The sequence below is a fragment of the Leucoraja erinacea genome, chromosome 34, assembly GCF_028641065.1.
Source record: "Leucoraja erinacea ecotype New England chromosome 34, Leri_hhj_1, whole genome shotgun sequence".
In the NCBI taxonomy this organism is placed as follows: Eukaryota; Metazoa; Chordata; class Chondrichthyes; order Rajiformes; family Rajidae; genus Leucoraja; species Leucoraja erinaceus.
In genome coordinates, this window is record NC_073410.1 from 3,814,319 (window position 1) to 3,835,116 (window position 20,798).

General features: G+C 43.4%; 1 protein-coding gene across 15 annotated transcripts in view; it reads left to right on the plus strand.

Moving 5' to 3' along the window:
• Nucleotides 1–20,798, plus strand: part of kcnma1a (potassium large conductance calcium-activated channel, subfamily M, alpha member 1a) — a 486,207-nt gene that overhangs the window by 247,052 nt on the left and 218,357 nt on the right. For 14 of the 15 annotated variants that reach the window (XM_055661691.1, XM_055661690.1, XM_055661680.1 and 11 more), the window contains 2 exons: nucleotides 2,442–2,535; nucleotides 6,011–6,122. In XM_055661691.1, coding sequence (XP_055517666.1) covers nucleotides 2,442–2,535; nucleotides 6,011–6,122 — 206 coding nt within the window. Of the gene's footprint in view, nucleotides 1–2,319; nucleotides 2,536–6,010; nucleotides 6,123–20,798 lie in introns of those variants that run through there. The other variant, XM_055661686.1, reaches the window with a different exon arrangement.

Here is a 20,798-nt window from a genome sequence, read left to right on the forward strand (position 1 = left end):
TCTGCTCGCTGCCGCCTTCTGTGCATTATGAGATTAGGTTCCATATTGCACTTTTGGCCGGTCATTGCAAGTATTTTAATGCATGTTGTTCAAGACTTGGCTACCTTGCATGTTATCAGAGTGCTGAACTGGTGACATGGAAACCAGAACCAAACCCAAACCCACCTGTAAATACTTTACCTTATTGCTTTTTGTTCCTCTTTTCCACTCCACATTTTAATCCCTGAACTGATAGATATTTATAAAATATCAAGAATAAAATTTCAGCTGTAATTGAATAGGATAGGTCGTCGAGTCAAGAAAGTTTATTGTCATGTGTCCCAGATAGGACAATGAAATTCTTGCTTGCTGCAGCACGACAGAATATTGTAGGCATAAATACAGAACAGATCAGTGTGTCTATATACCATAGACCATATATACACACATAAATAAACAGATAAAGTGCAATAGGCTGTTATAGATGGTGGGTGTGTGGAACAAGCTGCCAGAGGAGGTAGTTGAGGCCGGGACTTTCCCAAACGTTCAAGAAACAGTTAGACAAGTCTATGGATATTTTTAAGGCAGTTAGATTGACTCTTGATTAGTACGGGTGTCAGGGGTTATGGGGAGAAGACAGGAGAGTGGGGTTAGGAGGGAGAGATAGATCAGCCATGATTGAAGGACGGAGTAGACTTGATGGGCCGAATGGCCTAATTCTGCTCTTATCATTAATGAATTTATAAATTTTGAGCGTCTTTGAACATTAGACTTGGGGATCTCTAAACGTGGCCAAGCCAATTTAAGCCAAAGATCCTATAGCGAGCAAGATAGATCACTCAACGAAAAAGACGTAGTACGGTGATGGGCAGATTCATGGGTAATTTTAGGCCCCATTTCCATAACCGGCTTCCGTCTCCGCACCAAAGATCCCGTAGGATACTAGTGCGGAGATGGAAGCCGGTTACGGAAACATCCTCGTAAAAATAAAAGTTATTTGGTAAAAATCTTCTCCTCATTTTCAGAATTTTAATTTATTAATACAAACTGTTCCCCCGCACTGCGGGTCGGGTCGGGTCTGGTTACGGGAATGCATGAAAAAAAGGCCCACGTTCCGCTCTGTTGCGTACTACACGTCAGCCCATTGCATCTAGCAGGAGTGGTCTATCTTGCTCCACTATAGGATCTTTGATTTAAGCAGCTTTGCAGTAGGTTAAAGTTATTGTGTAATATCTGTTTAATTCCCTTTGTACTATGGTGTCTAAACCTCCTAAATGTCCCATGTTGCTCCAACACTGTGTGCACATCTGTTTCATGCCAGTGAATGAGTTGGGTCCAGGTAATAAATAGAGAAAAAAATACAAATTTTAAATCAAAAATGGAAAATGTTACAAATTTAAAGCACTGGGGAAGGAGAAATGGCAAATATTATATTAGCTCGAGTCCTTCATCAAAGCTGTGCAATACTGGGCCTTTCCAGCACTTTTATTTAAATAATTCTAACCTTTGGTGTTCAATTTCATTATTTGCATTATATATTAACTATGCATACTTAAAACGTGCATAATTTGTGTCTAATTGCAGAAGGCAAATAAAGCACTGAAAATGTGTCACATTTTCACCAGATGATCATAACATAGTTTTATAATGGTGGAATTCCATGCAGTTAAAACACCATATCAACTTGGAAATGAGTACATGTTTGCACGTAGGACTACTGGTTGAATATCTTTAAAACTTGTCTTCGTTTGAAGAGCCCTCTTCCATAATTTACTCGGCGGCAAGTTACACGTGGACTGACAAGTAGATGTAAACGTTTCGGAGGAGTAAAGTTTAAGAGAGTTGCAATTCTAATTTTGTTTGTTTGAATTGCATGTGTTACACATATACACATCAATAACTGATGCCTGATTCTGTTACTCAAGATATTCTATTTTAGCACTTGCTATGGCTGCTTCTCATATGCAGGAAAGCGATGCTGCATGAATTTAGTAACCCTTAAAGCACTGCAAAAAAACTCCTTGCACTTCAACAAAGATTTAATATACATTTGTGATTATGGCATGCCACTTACAGTGAACTCATGTTATTTCCATGCATATATATCTCATTTGAAATCTTAAACTGACTTTTAAGTATTCAGTTCTTTAAGGGTTAATCAAGGACCAACAATGTACTGAATGATATCTGCTTTGTACTCTTTTGTTTTTGCATGTTCCTTTTTTACAGCAAATCCCGTGTATATTCCCGATGCATTGTCGGTATTCCCTGATATCGGATGCTCTCTCCTCGTGTTTGCCTAGAATGAAAACAAACAGTTTATGTGGAAAATTGCAGGGATAAAGACTCTTGCTATTCAGAAGTGCAATGAGGACTGGAAAATGTTTTATGGTGGCTTATATTATTCTGTGCTTAGAGTTGTTTTGATTCAAACTAAATCTTCCTTTCCTGTGTTTCACTAGCCCAATAGAATCCTGCCAGAATTTCTACGATGATTTCACATTACAGATTGACATGGCATTCAACGTATTCTTCCTGCTGTACTTTGGATTGCGGGTGAGACCAAAGTTAATGCACTTCAATTCTATTTACAGTATGGTCATATGCTTGGCTTTTTGATATTTCGCAGCAAGGGTTTTAGTGCTAGATTATTATCCATCTCGATCAAATCTTCAGACACGAAGATCTACACACCTAGATATTCATGGGTAAATATATCCAATGTACCAACACAGACACAAGGAACTGCAGATGCTGGTTTCAGGGAAGATAGACACAAAATGCTGGAGTAACTTAGCAGGACAGGCAGCATCTCTGCAGAGAAGGAGTGGGTGATGTCCTTTTCCCCAGAGTTGCTTCCTGTCCTGTTGAGTTACTCCAGAATTCTAGGTCTATCTACAGGGAGCTGCACATGCAGATTAAGAAAAACATACAACATTTTCATTGCACTAAATCTCTTGTTGCTGCCTGTTTGTAATGGTTGCTTCCTGTTAACATGATGCAGCTGGATTCTTGTGACAAACCTTCTCACCTGAGTTATGATAGGAAAAAGAGCATTTATTAGACATGACGTTAATGCTGCATCAGAGCCTGTTTAGACCTTAGACCTTCCAAGAACTCGGGATTGCAAAATGCCCAGATTTATCCCACTGGAATGTTATATTTTAGCCCCCTTGTCCCTCCAAATAAATGTAAGGAAGGGAAAAGATTAGCTGTTAGATGCATAACGAGGGGTGGCACAGTGGCGCAGCAGCAGTGTTGCTGCCTTACAACACCAGAGACCAGGGTTTGACCCCGACCACTGCTGCTATCTGTGTGCAGTTTTCACATTCTCCCTGTGACCGTTTGGGTTTTCTCTGGGATCTCCGGTTTTCTCCCATTTCCTCACACACTCCAAGTACGTACAGGTTTATAGGATAATTGGCTTCTGTAAATTGTCAACGGTCCCTAATGTGTAAGGCAATCCTAGTGTAGGGATGGGCGCGGACTCGGTGGGCCGAAGGGCCTGTTTCCATGCTGTGTCTCCAAAGTCAAATGTCTGCTGGGTGTTTAGTGGTGTGAGCTGTATGTTGGGTAGTTTCCCTGACTGAAGCACTATACTGCTACAGCTTACTTTAATCTGGTGGAGACCAGGACCCCGATGGCCATCGAGAAGCAGTCAAGTTCAAATCAGCAATTTGACAGTGAATACCTCAAACTCTAAACCCTGTGCCCTAATACCTCCATCAAGAACAGGGGCCAGAGCATTCAGTAGCAGGAGATATGTGAAGCATCAGGGACTTCCTAGATTGCACTAATATTTGAGACCTTCCTACCATACCATCTCTCTGGCACAGTCGCCCAATAGCCTTCTGCTATTAATGGGACTGGATCATCTCAGCCTCCATTATCCCCGGCTTAGATTGCAAATTTATAATTACTTGGGGATTTTGTTCTATGAATGGATTTGGAAACAAAAAAAGCACAGCAGTTAATAATTTGAAATGATGTGTGGCTGTCACTTGTTCCCTTGCAGAATGAACAGAGTGGCTGGTGCACTGTGACAGCAGACATTCCCCATACCAGCCCCTCGCGGAATGTTAATGTGCTTATGCTCATAGCTCATGACCTTGCACACTGTTTGCATAATCATGTTACAAACCCTTCACGCAGAATAGAAAGCCCTTCATGTTTGATCCATGCTGGCTGTGTGTTGCAACACGTGTTATCCTCAGGACAGGCGCAATGCTTCCTCGTGTCCCTTTGTGTCCTGTAAAAATATTCCAAGTGTTAATTGATGTTTATACTATATTCCAAGTAAAGTCCTAAGTTTCGCAGAATGTGGCCAGCCCTCAGCATGGATTGGCTTCAGTATAAAACTAAAAGCCCGGTCCCACAGTACGAGTTGATTCCAAGAGCTCTCCCGAGTTTTGCCCTGATTCAAACTAAGAGATTTACAGTAATGGCCACTCGTCAGTACTCGGGACTCTCGTGGACATTTCTCAACATGTTGAAAAATCTTCACGAGTCTTCCTGTGCTTACCTGCCGTTAGCGAGTCATCCCGAGTACCTGCCGTTAGCGTTACGAGCCGCTAAGAGACGTCCCCGAGCTCCGACGTACCCGCTACGTTCATTCTACGTGCTTACTCCGGGTTTGATTTTTTTTAAACTCGGGGGAGCTCTTGGAATGAACTCGTACCGTGGGACAGGGCTTTTAAGCTGAAACACGACTGAATTTCGACCAATCCAAAATCTTCAGTTTCCTCCCACAATCTAAAGACATCCAGGTTTGTAGGTTAATTGGCTTGGTATACATTAAATGTAAATTGTCCCAAGTGTGTGTAGGATAGTGTTAGTGCCCAGGGATTGCTGGTCGGTGTGGACTCGTTGGGCCGACGGGCCTGTTTTTGTGTGGCAAGTCTAAAAAACTAAAACTAAAATGTCCAATGTCTTCAATGGCATTGGTTAGAACATTGGGATCATTGATAAGTGGAAATCATTGATGACAGATGACCATTGTGATCACATATCTGGTCTTTCTATGATGTTGACATGTAGATATAGCCTGGAGAGTTTCAGGGAGATTATTAATTCTACATTTTATTGCCGATGACTCGATGGAAGGAATATCAATCAACCTGCGTTAGACGTTATCTCAGCAGAATGCTTGGGTTTGCTGGCTCAGGCTGAGGAAATTGTCAAAGCTTCCACTACAACACTGCGATCGCAGAGAGGTGTTCCCTGCCTCTCCATGAGGAGATTCTCCCCAGGGTGACTTTTGCAGATGTTGGAACGATCACTTGCCATTTTGTCACCAGTTGGATGTATTCTGTGGGGGAGTTGGGATAGATGACATTCAAGGGAGCACCTCCAAGAACCTGCTTCATCATTTAGATGCATTTAGATAATCTGTGAGTGAATGGCAGAGTAGATTTGATGGGCTGAATGGCCTTATTCTGCTCTTCGAACTTATGAATTTATGCGATTATTGTGCCAAAGAAGGATGCCATTCAGCCAATAAGTCCATACCAATTCTCGAAGCAATAATCCTATCAGACCTTGGGTACGCAAGCAATAAATTCCACTGTACCTCGTCACATGCGACAATAAAGTATTCCATCCACGTCTTTAGAGTGTGGGAGGAAACCGGAGCACCCGGAGAAAACCCACGCGGTCCATGGGGTAAATGTATCAACTCTGTACAGACAGCACCCGTAGTCAGGATTGAACCTGGGTCTCTGGCGCTGGAGGGCAGCAACTCTACTGCTGCGCCACCGTGCCGCCCCATCCTAGTTATTTGTGAATTCTGGTCTTAACAACTCACTTTGGGAGACTTCTTGCCCTGAACTTAGAATTAAACTTCCAAATGGTACATTCTGTCCGTGGTAACCCATCTGCAACGAATCACGTCTTTACGTGGATCTGACTGTTCATAAAATGCGCAACTCTTTAAAACAAAATGAATGCAAAAATATCTTTGTGCTTTTCTCAAAATGTGGGAATTGTGAGTGGTTGTGTGGTTGAAGTGACGTCACTGTGCTTTCTCTTCCAGTTTATTGCAGCCAATGACAAGCTATGGTTCTGGCTGGAAGTGAATTCCGTGGTGGACTTCTTCACAGTGCCTCCTGTCTTTGTGTCGGTCTACTTGAGCAGAAGCTGGCTGGGTGAGTAACACTTCCTTCATCCATGTCCATTCCCAAACGTCCATTATTGAGAGCTTTATTCAACCATTTCGCAGGTGTGGTGGTGGGTCGAGACTAATCTCATTTGCACCGAGTGTGTGTTTGTTGTCAGACCAAACCTCAGAAGGGCACCTTCCGTCAGCATCTCCCCGAGAGTCTGACTCACCTCAGTTCAGATGGATGTTTGGGCTGTGCCTCAATATTTAAGTCATAAGTTAGTGTGAATCTCAACTCTTTACCTGCCCACAGCACAGACGTGCCGATGCACCTGTTGAATGTTGTACAACTGATATTTGCATCCCTCCAAGAAGGTCTGAGGATAAAACACCTTCAGTACCAGGTATAAAACTCGTATTGATGTGATTTGGATGCACTGCAAGAGATGTGTAGCCAGTCTGTGTCATGACTGAACTCCTCTGAGAACCAATTTTACTCAGACTGGAATGGCTTAGCTATTATAGCCTATGTACCCACCAATGGGGCATGAAAACACTTCAAGCCAGACACACTGTGAAAATCATCACTGCAAAAATGGTCAGTTTAAAATAAATGCCTTCTGTGACTTGCATTTGCAGGACAGTTTAATTACAAGTGGTTGATGACCTGTGAATAATTAGCTTTTGTGCTAACTGCTAATCAGCCTTGGTTGACCTTGGAAAGTGTTTGAAGTTGTACCGTTCATTCACTGTGCCTTTCATTAAGTTTGTACACCATGTAAACTTCTGTCAATGTGTCTTGTAATGAGGGATTGTGAAACATAGAGCATAAAGCTCTCCTCCCCCATGATGTAAAGAAGTTTGTCAAACTTGGCCGAGGCGTAGAAGACAAGGGTCGGCATGGTGATCTAGCTGGCTCTCAGTGCCTGAGACCTGGCCTCAGTCCTAACCTCAGCTGCTGTCTGTGTGGAGTTTGCATGTTTTACCTGTGATGCGTAGGATTCCTCTTGGTTCTCTAGTTACCTCCCACACCCCAAAGACATGCAGGATAATTGGCCGTTATAAATAGTCCACAGTATGTAAGAGCTACATAAGAAAGTGGGATACTAAGAATGGGAAAGTTGCGGAGACGAGGAAACACATTTTCTCCATGAGTCTGTGGAATTCTCTGCCTCAGAGGGCCGGTTCTCTGGATGCTTTCAAGCGAGAGCTAGATACGGCTCTTAAAAATAGCGGAGTCAGGGGATATGGGGAGAAGGCAGGAACGGGGCACTGATTGGGGATGATCAGCCATGATCACATTGAATGGCGGTGCTGGCTCAAAGGGCCAAATGGCCTACTCCTGCACCTAATGTCTATTGTCTATTGCCCACCTCTGATCCTGGGTCTCGACGCGAAAAATCATACATTCCTCTGCCAGAGTCTAGAACCCACAGACCTGCACATAGCAGCGAGTCAATGGATTTCTGTGAGAATGCATTAGTTGAGTGTAGAGAGATAGCATGGAACCAGGCTCTTCAGCCCACTGAGACCACTCCGACCATCGATCACCAATTCACACACGATCTCTGTCCCCCACTTTTTTGTCCACTCCCTACATACTTGGGGAAATTATTCAGAGGCCAATTAGCCTGTAAACTCTTTTGGGATGCGGAGCAAACCCATGAGGTCACAGGGAGAATGTGCAAACTCTACACACAGATAATACCCGATGTCAGGATCGAACCTGGGTATCTGGCGCTATGCGGAAGCATCTCTACCAGTGACTACTAGGGCCGATACCTGTCACTGCAGCCTGTCCCAGTGTGTGTGTGAGGCTATTGGATTTATTTGTATAGGTCCAACCAAACTAAGAACATGTAGTGGAGTTGACTATTCAATCCAAGCACACATTGAAACTTATCGGTTAGCCAAGAATTGGTTGAATTTAAACAGGATTTAGCATGGTCTGTTAATTATTAAAAGGTATAAAAAAAAGAACCTATTGTCCATGCAACTTAAAATTATTCTGTTATTGCATGTAAAAATGACCCTAATCAGAAATAACACGAGCTCATTAATTACATTTATCAACTATTAACTAGAAATCTATTTAGTAAGAGCATTTACAAAATAGTATTTTGGGACTAAATTCAGCTTTAGACCATGGCTGGTTATTCCAGGAACTGGCGAGATTATACATATTTTCTCACAAGAACATGGGGCCAAGCGATCTTTGTGAATAATTGAATCCACAGGGGATGAGTCCTGGGATAGTCCCAGCCTAGATGCTTGGTGTTTGCCGTCTCAATATGCAGTCGGGGCTCCATCTAGTGGTATGTCTGTGAAATAAAGACCTGGTAAATGTCCTTCATTGTCAAGTCAAGTCAAGAGAGTTAATTGTCATGGAATTTGGAACAGGAGTAGAATTTGTAACAAGATACTGCCCTTTATGCCATGTGTCCATTATCCCTTTAAGCCCCTGTCCCACTTAGGAAATCTGAACGGAAACCTCTGGAGACTTCGCCCCCCACCAAAGGTTTCCGTGCGGTTCCCGGAGGTTGCAGGTGGTTGCCGGAGGTTGCAGGTAGTGGAAGCAGGTAGGGAGACTGACAAAAACCTCCGAGAACCTCCGGGAACCTCACGGAAACCTTGGGTGGGGCACAAAGTCTCCAGAGGTTTCCGTTCAGGTTTCCTAAGTGGGACAGGGACATTACCTTGTAATTTGGAAGATCTCTTGATCATCCTTAGCATCCTGTGACCTGAAATGTTACCCATTCCATCTCTCCAGAGGTGCTGCCTGTCCTGCTGAGGTTCTCCAGCTTTTTGTGTCTTTCTAGAGGGCAATGAAATTTATTTTTGTTTGTTGCATCCAGAGCTGATTTTCTCTCAACCATATAGTTGTACAGCTAGCTGCAAGAGGATCAACATTCCTTCTCTGAGATCTGAAGCTTAGGAATTTTCTTTGACCAGTCTGGCCCATGTTTTTTCAACATGATGAAAAATGTCCACGAGTAAAAAAGGTTGTGAATTAGGTCGTGAAAGTGGGACTGGTCCTTTAAAGGTGGAGCAGGATCCATGGGTCCATATGACTGCTCCAGATTGTATTAATGTTCTTAAGGAACTCACAACATTGTTTAAATTTGAGTAAGAAACATGCTTATTGTATACAATGAATTTTAACCCAACTGGATCTGAATGGCCCATGGATTTGTTGGTTCTGAAGAAGGGTTCCATCCCAAAACGTTGTCTGTACATTTCCCCCAACAGATGACGCCTGAACCACTATGATCCTCCAATACTTTGTGCTTTGCTCTGGTGTTGGTGAGTTTAGGTGGAGGCGGCTTGATTCAGTTCATCATGCCTTGTCCTTCTCATCACCCAGGACTGCAGCATTTCCTCAGCGGCCATGCATCCCACAACCTGCACTGAGTCGCTGTGTAAGAAAGAACTGCAGATGCTGCTTTAAACCGAAGAAAGGCACAAAATGCTGGAGTAACTCAACAGGACAGGCAGCATCTCTAGAGAGTAGGAATGGGTGACGTTTTGTGTCGGGACCCTGAAGAAGGGTCTCAACACGAAACGTCACCCATTCCTTCTCTCCAGTGGTGCCACCTGTCCCACTGAGTTACTCCAGCATTTTGTGTCTATCTGCACTAGCCCTGGTCGCTTCTGTCTGCCTCAATACAAATGTTTGCCCTTCAGCTTTATTTATTGCTGTGCAAAGAACAATGTGTTTCTGCAAACCCAATAACACAATGGGTGGTTTCCCATGATATTAACCATGAGCAAGATCTCCCAGGCGATATAGGGGGTGCATTGGTGAGAATAATGTGTGTGTGACATGGTGGGAACCATATGAATGTAGATTGGAGACAGGACTGTTTAAATTGCAGTAACCAAAGAAAGGTTAAGGTCAACTGGTTTTGTAATATTAACCAACAAAGATAGATTACAATCTTTGCATTAATATTATTTTGAAAGCTTCTGCAAAACACGGCAGTGCAAAGAGCTAACAAAAGCTACAGGTTTTATTTTCCGAAAGTTTATTAAGGTGGTCATTGTAAAACCGAAACAAATGTGCTGCAACTCAGGCAATTTCTAAAGGACAGTGGGGGTAAATGAAAGGCAGTGAATTTACATCATGAAGGATTTAGTTTATTGCTCTGTTTCATATTTTGTGTTTCCTTATGACATTAAAAAGTGGCAATTGGACACGTTGATTCTATGCTGGTTCTCAGTACAATTTTATTGATCCTAATCTAATTTTCCTGTAACCTGCCCTTTCTCACATGCCAGCAATTCCTTACCCACTGACATTAGGGAATAATTACAATGGCCAATTAATTTACTGACCAATAGGTCCTTGGGATGTGATGGGAAGGGGGGTGGGGGAGGGGGAGGACTAGAGCACCTGGAGAACTCCCAGGATTTCAGGGAAAATAGACAAAATGCTGGAGCAACTCAGCGGGACAGGGAGCATCTCTGGAGAGAAAGAATGGGTGACGATTCGGGTCAAGAATCCTTTCTTCAGATTGGGAGTCAGGGGAGAGGGAGACTAGAGGTATGGAAGAATAAGTTGTGAAAACGATAGATCAAAGCAGAAGATGATCAAGGAAGACTGGTTGTTTAAGGAGCAGGTGACATCAAGGCTTACACACAGTAAAATTAATCAGGAGGACATTGAAACTAGTGGGAGAACTAGGGTGGGGGAGGGGTGTAGAGGGACAGAGTTTCAGGGAAACTCAACATAGACAAAATAGAGCTGAGGAGTGAATGAGGAGATGTGTGTTAGCAGCACTACCTGCTGCACTACTGCACTGCAGTCGTGCCCACGGCTAAACAAATAAACACTGGAAGATTCACATAGATGAGGGGCAGCTGTTAGGGAGGAGTAAAAGCATTAATGGATCATGCAGGGAGAGGACATTTAGAGGACTTGTACAAATAGTCCAAATGGCAAAATGCACAGAGCAGATACGAACAAAGAATATATTTCATACATAAATATTAAATCATGTATTAAATCACGAGGGGAATAAACAAGGTGAATGCACTGAGTGCCAGGAATTGAGAACTGGAGGTTTAAGGTGAGAGGAGAAGATTTAACAGGAATCAGAGGGGTAACTTTTTTCCACACAGAGGGAGCTGGGTATATGGAAGGAGCTGCCAGAAAAAAAGTAGTTGGGTAAGGGCAATAACAACAATTAAAATACCTTTGGGCAGCTGCATGGATAGGAAGGGCTTGAAGGGGTATGGCCCAAAAGTGTGTAAATGAGACATACTTATATTGTTCACCTTGGTCAGCATAGATCAGCTTAGTTAAGAGATACTGCACAGAAACAGGCCCCTTGACCCACCAAGTCTTCATTAGTACGGGTGTCAGGGGTAATGGGGAGAGGCAGGAGAATGGGGTGAGGAGGGAAAGATAGATCAGCCTAGATTGAATGGCGGAGTAGACTTGATGGGCCGAATGGTCTAATTCTGCTCCTATTACTTATGACCTTATGAGTCCATGTCGACCAGCAATTCTCGTACATTAACATTATCCTGTTCACACTAAGGGCAATTTACAATTACACCAAGTCAATTAGCCTACAAACTTGTGTGTCTTTGGAGTGTGGGAGGAATCCAGAGCTCCTGGAGAAAATCCATGCAGATCACGAGGAGAAGGTACAAACTATGTACAGCCGTGGTCAGGATTGAACCTGGACCCCTGGAGCTGTAGGGCTGCAATATCACCACTGTGCCACCTGTTTCTGCGCTGGGTGACTCTATAACTCTCTAGTTAGGATTTGGAATCAGCTAGTCTGTATGTTGTGGGTACAGTTTTAGCAGCATCTGATTCAACAGAATACAGATTTAGCGGAATAGAGATTCAACTGTAACTTCCCAGAGTGAATTAGATAAATACATGAAGGAAGCAAAAATTGTAACTTGAGAGAAATGGAGGACAGTTCTTCAAAATAGCCTTTACAGATTCCATGGGCCAGCCAACAAGTTCCATCACGAGTTGCTCTGTGATTCTGTTTGTTCAACGTACTTGAAATAGGAGTGAACCGCAGATGCTTTTTTACACTGAATATGGACACAAAATGCAAGAGTAACTCAGCGGGACCTGCGGCATCTCTGGAGAAGTCTGAAGAAGGGTGTCGACCCAAAATGCCACCCATTCAGAGATGCTGCCCGTCCCGCTGAGTTACTCCAGCATTTTGAAATCGGATTAAGCGCTTCACAAAGTTCTGCACTGTATATCCAAATTGGATGTGTGGCACGTAATGTTATGTCACCACTTAGTCCAATTTCTAACAATATGTACTTTCATTGCAATGTTTTATGGATTGTTATATCTAACCAGGCAAGTCAGCTTCGCTTGTTCTGGCAAATTGCTGTCTAGAAATTGTTTTTTGCAAATTATTTGTACGTTAAGGGTAGTCACGGTGGTGCAGCGGTCGTACACACTTGCAGCGCTGGAGACCCGGGTTCGGGCGCTGTCTGTATGGAGTTTGTACGTTTTCCCCCATGACCACGTGGGTTTTCTCCGAGATCTTCGGTTTCCTCCCACACTGTAAAGTCGTACAGGTTTGTAGGTTAATTGGGTTGGTGTGTGTGTAAATTGTCCCTGGGATAGTGTCCATGTGCGGGGATCGCTGGTCGGCGTGGACTCGGTGGGCCGAAGGGCCTGTTTCCGCGCTGTATCTCTAAACTAAACTCCAGTAAACTAAAAAATGGCATGGATTCTGCGTTTAACCTGAATGCACAGTCAATTAATACATACAAAAAAAATCACTGTGAGTGAAGCTTATCTTTACAGAATCATTGGGGTGCTTTGTTAACATGTAGCGTGCAGTGTTCCTGACGCTGGCTGAGTACAGAGCTTGCACCTGCCTCATTGTTCCCACTGGAAAGCAACCCAGAGCGTTCAGGTGCACTCTCATGGCAGCACTGATTCATCAACAAAGGCTGCTATAGCAATGTGGAAAATACTTGGGGGGGGAGGTAGAAAATAGAGTGTCTGTTCACCCCCCTTCGCACTGTGATCCTCAACACCAGATGAGTTTTGTGCCACAAGTGATCCCATGCTATTGCAAGGTATAAGCCGAATGAGCCTACAGAGAGCAGGGGAAATATGTGTTCCACAATTATATTCATTTGGATCTCCAAAGATGCAAATGGAGTTTGCGATGTACGGAGCAGCAAACACTGCAGAGTGCAAGACAGAAGCTCACACGTCTGTTGTGCTGCTGCAAGTACGAATTTCATTGATCTGTCTCGGGAAATAAAACAACAAAACACTCATGGCTATTGACAAAGAATATTAGTGCAACTTGTCACATGTGACAATAAAGTATCATTCATTCATTCATTCATCATGCATTCATATATTCAGTTTGATAATCTATCAGTTTGATAATCTGCAATGGGGTTTGCTCATGGTTCAAATATGAGTCAAAGTGCAGGTTGCACTTTATTGCTGCTGTTTCCATTAGTCAGACAAGGGTAAAGCATCACGGGGCATTGATGATGTCCTGCATGCACCAGCCATCACAACAGAATGACAGTGACACTGAGGTGAACAGTGCAAGGAGGTGCCAGGTCCAGTTTCTAGATTTGCAGGTCTTCAAGGAGAAGATACAGAGTGCAGGATATATTCTCAGCACTGCAGCGCATCAGGGCAGTTATCCCACTGTGATAACACACACTGATGAAGTCGTACACCAGAATCCCAATGCCAGTGAATTGTTCCACCATTGATGGAATATTAACTCTGTGCCAGCTCCCTTCACTCTGCACAATTATTCACCTTCAATTTCCCTTCAGACACTCAGACTGACTCTGTTTCCGCGCCTCTTCCTCACTCTCGTCCAGCCCAACGCACAAGAACTGGGCTCCAGATACTGGACTCAAACACTCAAACACAAACGTATGCTTCACATTCCCCCTTGTATCTTCCGCCCATTTGGAAAATTCTTCAACATTACTTTGACAATGCCACAGGGTCATGTTCATTTTATAATATTTCATAGTACTGATCAAAAACAAATGTATTTATGCACAGAGTATTGGAATAAATCAGCGGGTCAGACTTGAGTCTGAAGAGGAGTCCTGACCTGTAACATTGCCTTTCCATGACCTCCAGAGATGTGGCCTGACCTGCTGAGTTACTCTAGCACTTTGTGTTCTGTGCAAGATTCCAGCATCTGCAGATTTCTTTGTTAATGCTGTGTTGTTTATTTAATATAAGCCAGGATGCTTCACATATACATTAGCCTGCGCAATATGACTGCCTGACAAATCTTTTGAGCAAATGACCAGAAACTTAATAAAAGGTGTAGGTTTTATCATATATGGTCACAGAAAAGGAGGTAAGGAATTTAGGAAACATTTCTGCAGCCTGGAGCCCAGCACCATTCTGGGTAGTTTTGCCTGACTGTGATGTGTCTGTGGCTCTGATCCAAGATTCCACTTTCAATCCCAGAGCTGATCAGAGACAGAAACGGAGGCATTATGATTAATCTCATTGTTCCTGGAAAGATTAATGGGTCCTTGTCCACCATTTGGTCTCCAGACACTAGATTTTGCAGAATGTGTGCATGGAGGTTGGATGAGATGCTTTATGGTAAGTGTGCAGTTAAATAAATATCGGCACCTTGTGTGTTAAACCATCTGCTCCTCAAAAAAAAACGCTCACCTTTCTCACCTGTATCCACTTACATTATGTGCCAGGTTTTGTCCCGTCCCTCCACTCTTCCAGCTTTTTTACACCCACAGTGAAATCTTTTTTTTTTCCAAAGTACACAAAATAGTCGCCACAAAGGTGCTGACTAAGTTATAAAAAGTACTCATCCCTTCTCCGTTCACCCCCATGCTGGGTCCCCCTTGCCACTGTTCAAAGAATGTATGAAATTGTTGATTTAACATTTTGACTATTGCCGCCACTTCCTTAATATTCCCTCATGTTAATTTTATTGTTTTGCTTTCAAGAGAAGAGTTAGATTTAGCTCTTTGGGCTAAGGGAATCAAGGGTACTGATTTTGGATGTTCAGCCATGGTCCTATGGGGCCTCGAAGAGCCAAATAGCCTACTCCTGCACCTATTTTCTATGTTTCTATCAATAAGTTGCCTTCTCACTGTCAAAATGATGGAACTCTCTTCCACAAATTATCTGGTTGGTTTTGTTTAGATACTCCTTTGGGAGCAGTTCCACACTTCTCCAGTTGTTGGTGCCTCACAGAGAGACCCCAAAGGGGGCATTTTACTGCAAGCATAAAACAACGCAGTTTAGTCTGAACACTGAAAGGACTTTGCAGCCAAGGTTTATGGTGCCATTTCTAAAGATACCTTCGTTGAACATGCATGGCCTGGCAAAAATATTTCCCTTTTGCTGGTGACATCTGAAGGATAATATTGACTGATTGTCAAAAAATGCCCTGGGATCTTTTCCAATCCAGCTGAGCATACAGATGTTCACAGCCTCTGTGAACATCTCAGTTAGATAACTCCTGATCAAGTGTTGTTGCCTCAGAACCACAGTCTATGTGCCACACTGGATAATTTACTGGGGCCCCTGTGTGGCCACATTTCCTGCTAGAGGCAGGAGACACGTTCCCGATGTTGGGGGAGTGCTGAACCAGGGGCCACAGTTTAAGAATAAGGGGTAGGCCATTTTGAACGGAGATGAGGAAAAAAGTTTTTCACCCAGAGAGTTGTGAATCTGTGAAATTCTCTGCCCGAGAAGGCAGTGGAGGCCAATTCTCTGGATGCTTTCAAGAGAGAGTTAGATAGCGCTCTTAAAGATAGTGGATTCAAGAGGTATGAGGAGAAGGAAGGAACGGGGTACTGATTGTGGATGATCAGCCATGATCACAGTGAATGGCGGTCTGGCTCGAAGGGCCGAATGGCCTCGTCCTGCACCTGTTGTCTATTTCTGTTGTATTACTGGATGCTTTGCCTGGTCGGCTTTGGGATTTAATTGTCTAGCAGCAGGTAGATTAGTTTAAAACCTGCCCTTACTTCCCCCTATATCCTCAGTAGATGCGCATTCTTTCCCATCTCCACATCCAATGAAAAACACAAAAAATAATTCTGGTTGTAAAGTTCAGGAGCATAATCTCCTTTAGTGAAATGATTTAAAATGCAGGCTCTGTCTATGAGTGGTTATTGAGGTCGCCAGCCACATCGATACTGAAGCAGGGGAAAATTAACTATTTTAGTGCCGTTTTTCCTTCGATGGGTTGAGGAGAATGGTAGCACTGCAAAGAGGTGGTAGGTGACATTATTTTCTTTATAGATTACACAATGTTATGGAAGATCGACTTAACACGCTGGAGTCGCTCAGTGGCTCAGGCAGCATCTCTGGAGAAAAGGAATAGGTGATGTTGCGGGTTGAGACTTAAAATGTTATAGGACTGCAGGAAATGTTACTCAAAATGCGTAAACAAGATCGAAAATTAGCAGCAAAGAATGGGAAACTAAAATCTTTCAGCCCTCTAAATGTTGCCAACTTTCATTGAGTGAGTACAGTCATAAACCTCTGATAAAATGGACTGTAGATTTGCGAGAACTCACTGCACACATTGCTAGCAAAGTGCTCAAAGGTTGCTAAAATACAAAGATGATTTGACATTGAGGTGTTGTGACTGTAAAGATTATTCTGTTTTTATTCTGTCCTTGGCTGATTCAACCTTTGCGTTTAATATCTATTAATAATCTCATTTGAGGGGGAAGAGGTAACTTAGCAGACAATTGAATTAGGAGTATTGCAGAATTTATTAAATGAAGAATTGGGGCCAGAAATCAAAAACAACATTGGAAGCAGTTGGATATTCAAGATCCTACTGCGCTGAAAGATAACAGATCCAGTAACAGTTGGGAGTGTAAATTGCCATCACTCAAACTGTCAAATATTTTAATGAAATTAACAATCCCAAGGCTAATAATCATCTGAATGTGTTTTGATGCTTTAAACAGCAATTCTCTGGGAATATTGGATGCAAGATCTTCCTGCTTCAAGTCAAGTGAAGTCAAGTCAAGTTTATTTGTCACATACACATACGAGATGTGCAATGAAATGAAATTGGCAATGCTCGCGGACTTTTGTGCAAAAGACAAACAACCAAACAACCAAACAAACTATAAACACAATCATAACACACATATTCTTTTACATAATAAATAATGGAAGGAAAAACGTTCAGTAGAGTTAGTCCCTGGTGAGATAGGCGTTTACAGTCCGAATGGCCTCTGGGAAGAAACTCCTTCTCAACCTCTCCGTTCTCACCGCATGGCTTGTCTATAGCAAGGGAGGAGGACAGGTGATTTTAGTTGTGGGGGGCAAGAGGTGACTTGGGCGGGGGATAGGGGAAGGGGGTAGAGGTGGTGAACACATTAATAGCCCATAATCTGTTTATTTGCACTTTATCAGATTATTTATTCATGTGTGTATATATTGATACAATGGTATATGGACGCACTGATCTGTTCTGTATTCATGCCTACTATGTTCTGTTGTGCTGAAGCAAAGCAATAATGTCATTGTCCATCAGAGACACATGACAATAAACTCTCTTGAATCTCTTGAATACATAATGTCCCACCCTGGAAAAAGGGGAGGGGAAGGGTCACTTGTGTGGGTGATTTACACCACAGAAAACAGTGCGGATGGCTGTTTAATATGTTCTCATGTCCCTCATTGTCGCTGGTTGGACATCAAATGTACCCTGCTGCAAAGTGGTGTTTATGTTACTAGGTTGTGAGAGCTTTGTATGGAGATCGTCACAAGTTGGTTTTGCAGGTTAATGCTGGGTTGGATCCCGTAGCGTGCCGTCTACATGGAGTTTGTCCAGTTTTACCGTGAACACGTCTACAATAATTCCAGTTTCTTCCCATGCCCCACGTATGTGCGGGTTAGTAGATTAATTGGTCACCATACATTGCCCATGTTTAGAACGGAGACGAGGAAACACTTTTTCTCACCGAGAGTGGCGAGTCTGTGGAATTCTCTGCCTCCGAGGGCGGTGGAGGCAGGTTCTCGGGATACTTTCAAGAGAGAGCTAGATAGGGCTCTTAAAAATAGCGGAGTCAGGGGATATGGGGAGAAGGCAGGAATGGGGTACTGATTGGGGATGATCAGCCATGATCACATTGAATGGCGGTGCTGGCTCGAATGGGCCGAATGGCCTCCTCCTGCACCTGTTGTCTATTGTCTATTGTCTATTTAGGTAGATGGTGTGGGATATGAGAGAGAATAGATTAATGGAAATAAATGGGGAGATGGCTTTGATGGCAGAAACAAAGAACTCCAGATGCTGGGTAACACACAGAAGGAGTCTGAAGAAGGGACTCAACCCGAAACAACACCTATCCATGTTCTCCAGAGATGCTGCCTGACCTGCTGAGTTACTCCAGCACTTTGTGTCCTTTTGCGTATTACATCCACAGTTCCTCGTTTCCACTTGTTGTAATGGCGATGGCTCTGGAGTCATTGTTGCAGAAGTCCTCTCGTCAGAAGCAAGGATCAGAAGTAGCTGTGCTCCTTTCCTCTCACCGACCCCCACATATCACTGGGATATTTCACACTTAGTCGAGCTGGGAGCTGAAATCTCATGACTGATGCTGTAGTGTGAAATATACAAGCGGTAGGCAGGTGTTGCAGGGAGCATTAACCAATGTTTTGGATGATAGGTTTAGCCCAACAATCTATACATTCATGATTGACGATGCTAATAAAATATGGAATAATTGTAACAGCCAATTATTGGGGAGGGACAGTGGCATTGTTGCCTTACAGCACCAGCGAACCAGGTTCGATCCTGACTACAGGCGCTGTCTGTACCGAGTTTGTACGATCTCCCCGTGACCATGTGCGATTTCCCCGGGTGCTTCGGTCTCCTCCCACATTCCAAAGACGGATAGACTTGGAGGTTAATTGGCTTCAGTAAAGATTGTAAATTGTCCCTTGTGTGTAGGGCAGTGCTCATGTGCGGTGTGATCGCTGGTCAGCACGGATGTGGTGGACCGAAGGGCCTGTTGCCGCGTGGTATCTCTAAACTAAACTAAAGTTCATCCAACTTTCCTTTTCACCCAGACCAGTCCATCTGGGTGAGGGCCATTCATGAAGGCTCGGTTTGAAGGCCAACTCCACATCCAAAAGATCAACAAGCCACCTTCTCTCCCCAGTGGGTTCATGGCTCTTGGAGATGGGGAATGACCTCATACCTATCCACCCCAAAAAGGACCCTGCTGAGAAATGTCCCCAGCTTCCATTGTCACTCATCTGGTAGAAAACCGGTGTAAAAAATATTGAGAAATGTATTAGTGACATCTTATGGCTTTTTCCCATATGGGATATCTAATTTTCCCAAACCGACACTGCCTTGTTGGAGAGTTTTGGCTTTGGATAAACATTTAGATGGGCAAACACAGCTCAGCTCACCTCCCAACTACGCTATGGAGTCCCAGACTAAGCAGGAGATGGCACAGTGATGCAGAGGTAGAGTTACACCAGAAACAAGATAGTCGGCAACTAAACCGTCTCCCCACCTGGTTTGCCAGGTGAGGAGGGGGCTGTGGACCCCCAGCAGGACCAAAAACCAGCTGGATCAAAGGGCAGATGAGCTGCTAGCAAGCCAACGGCCATCCACACTTCATAGAGGTTTTGATCACTGTTGTACACAGCATTGTAAGGAGTGAAGAAAAACATGGAATATAATCCTTCCCTCTCCTTGCTTCTCAAAAGAGACTTTATTAATTGATTTATTATGCTATCTATTGAGCACTCTGTTTACGAAAATGTCGTGCTGCCATCAGAATTTAATTGCTCTGTTTCGGTACGTATGACAAGGAAACACTCTTGATTTGACTCTTGAGTAAAAGCCCTGTCCCACTGTACGAGTTCATTCAAGAGTTCTCCCGAGTTTGCCCTGATTCAAACTTGGAGATTTACGGTAATAATAATAATAATAATAATAAATTTTATTTATGGGCGCCTTTCAAGAGTCTCAAGGACACCTTACAAAAATTTAGCAGGTAGAGGAAAAACATGTAAGGGGAATGAAATAAATAGTAGAGACATGACTAGTACACAAAGTAAAGACAGAATTCAATACAAAACACAATATGAGGCAATTAATGCACCGATGAAAAGGGAGGGGGATGTGGGGCTAAGGATAGGCAGAGGTGAAGAGATGGGTCTTGAGGCGGGACTGGAAGATGGTGAATGGCCATCTGGAAGAATGGCCGCTCGTAGGTACTCGGGGCTCTTGTGGACATTTTCCAACATGGTGAGAAAACTTCACGAGTCTTCCCGAGCTTACGGCGTTTCCCGAGTACCTGCCGTTAGTGTTAGGAGCCGCTAAGAGACGTCCCCGAGCTCCGACGTACCCGCAACGTATATTCTACATGCTTCCACGAGTTTGATTTTTTTTTTTTTAATCGGGAGAGCTCTTGAATGAACTCGTACAGTGGGACAGGGCTTTAACCTTGCAGAAACAAAGAACTGCAGATGCTGGTTTATACCAAAGATAGAAACAAAGTGCTGGAGTAACTCAGCGGGTCGGGCATCATCTTTGGAGAAAAGGAATAGATGATGTTTCTGAAGAAGGGTCGTGACCCGAAACATCACCTATCCTTTTCTCCAGAGATGCTGCTTGACCCACTGATTTACTCCAGCATTTGTATCTATGTCAAGAAACCTTAGCCATCAGTAATACTCTGACCTGTTTGAAATGAATGAAGAACACTT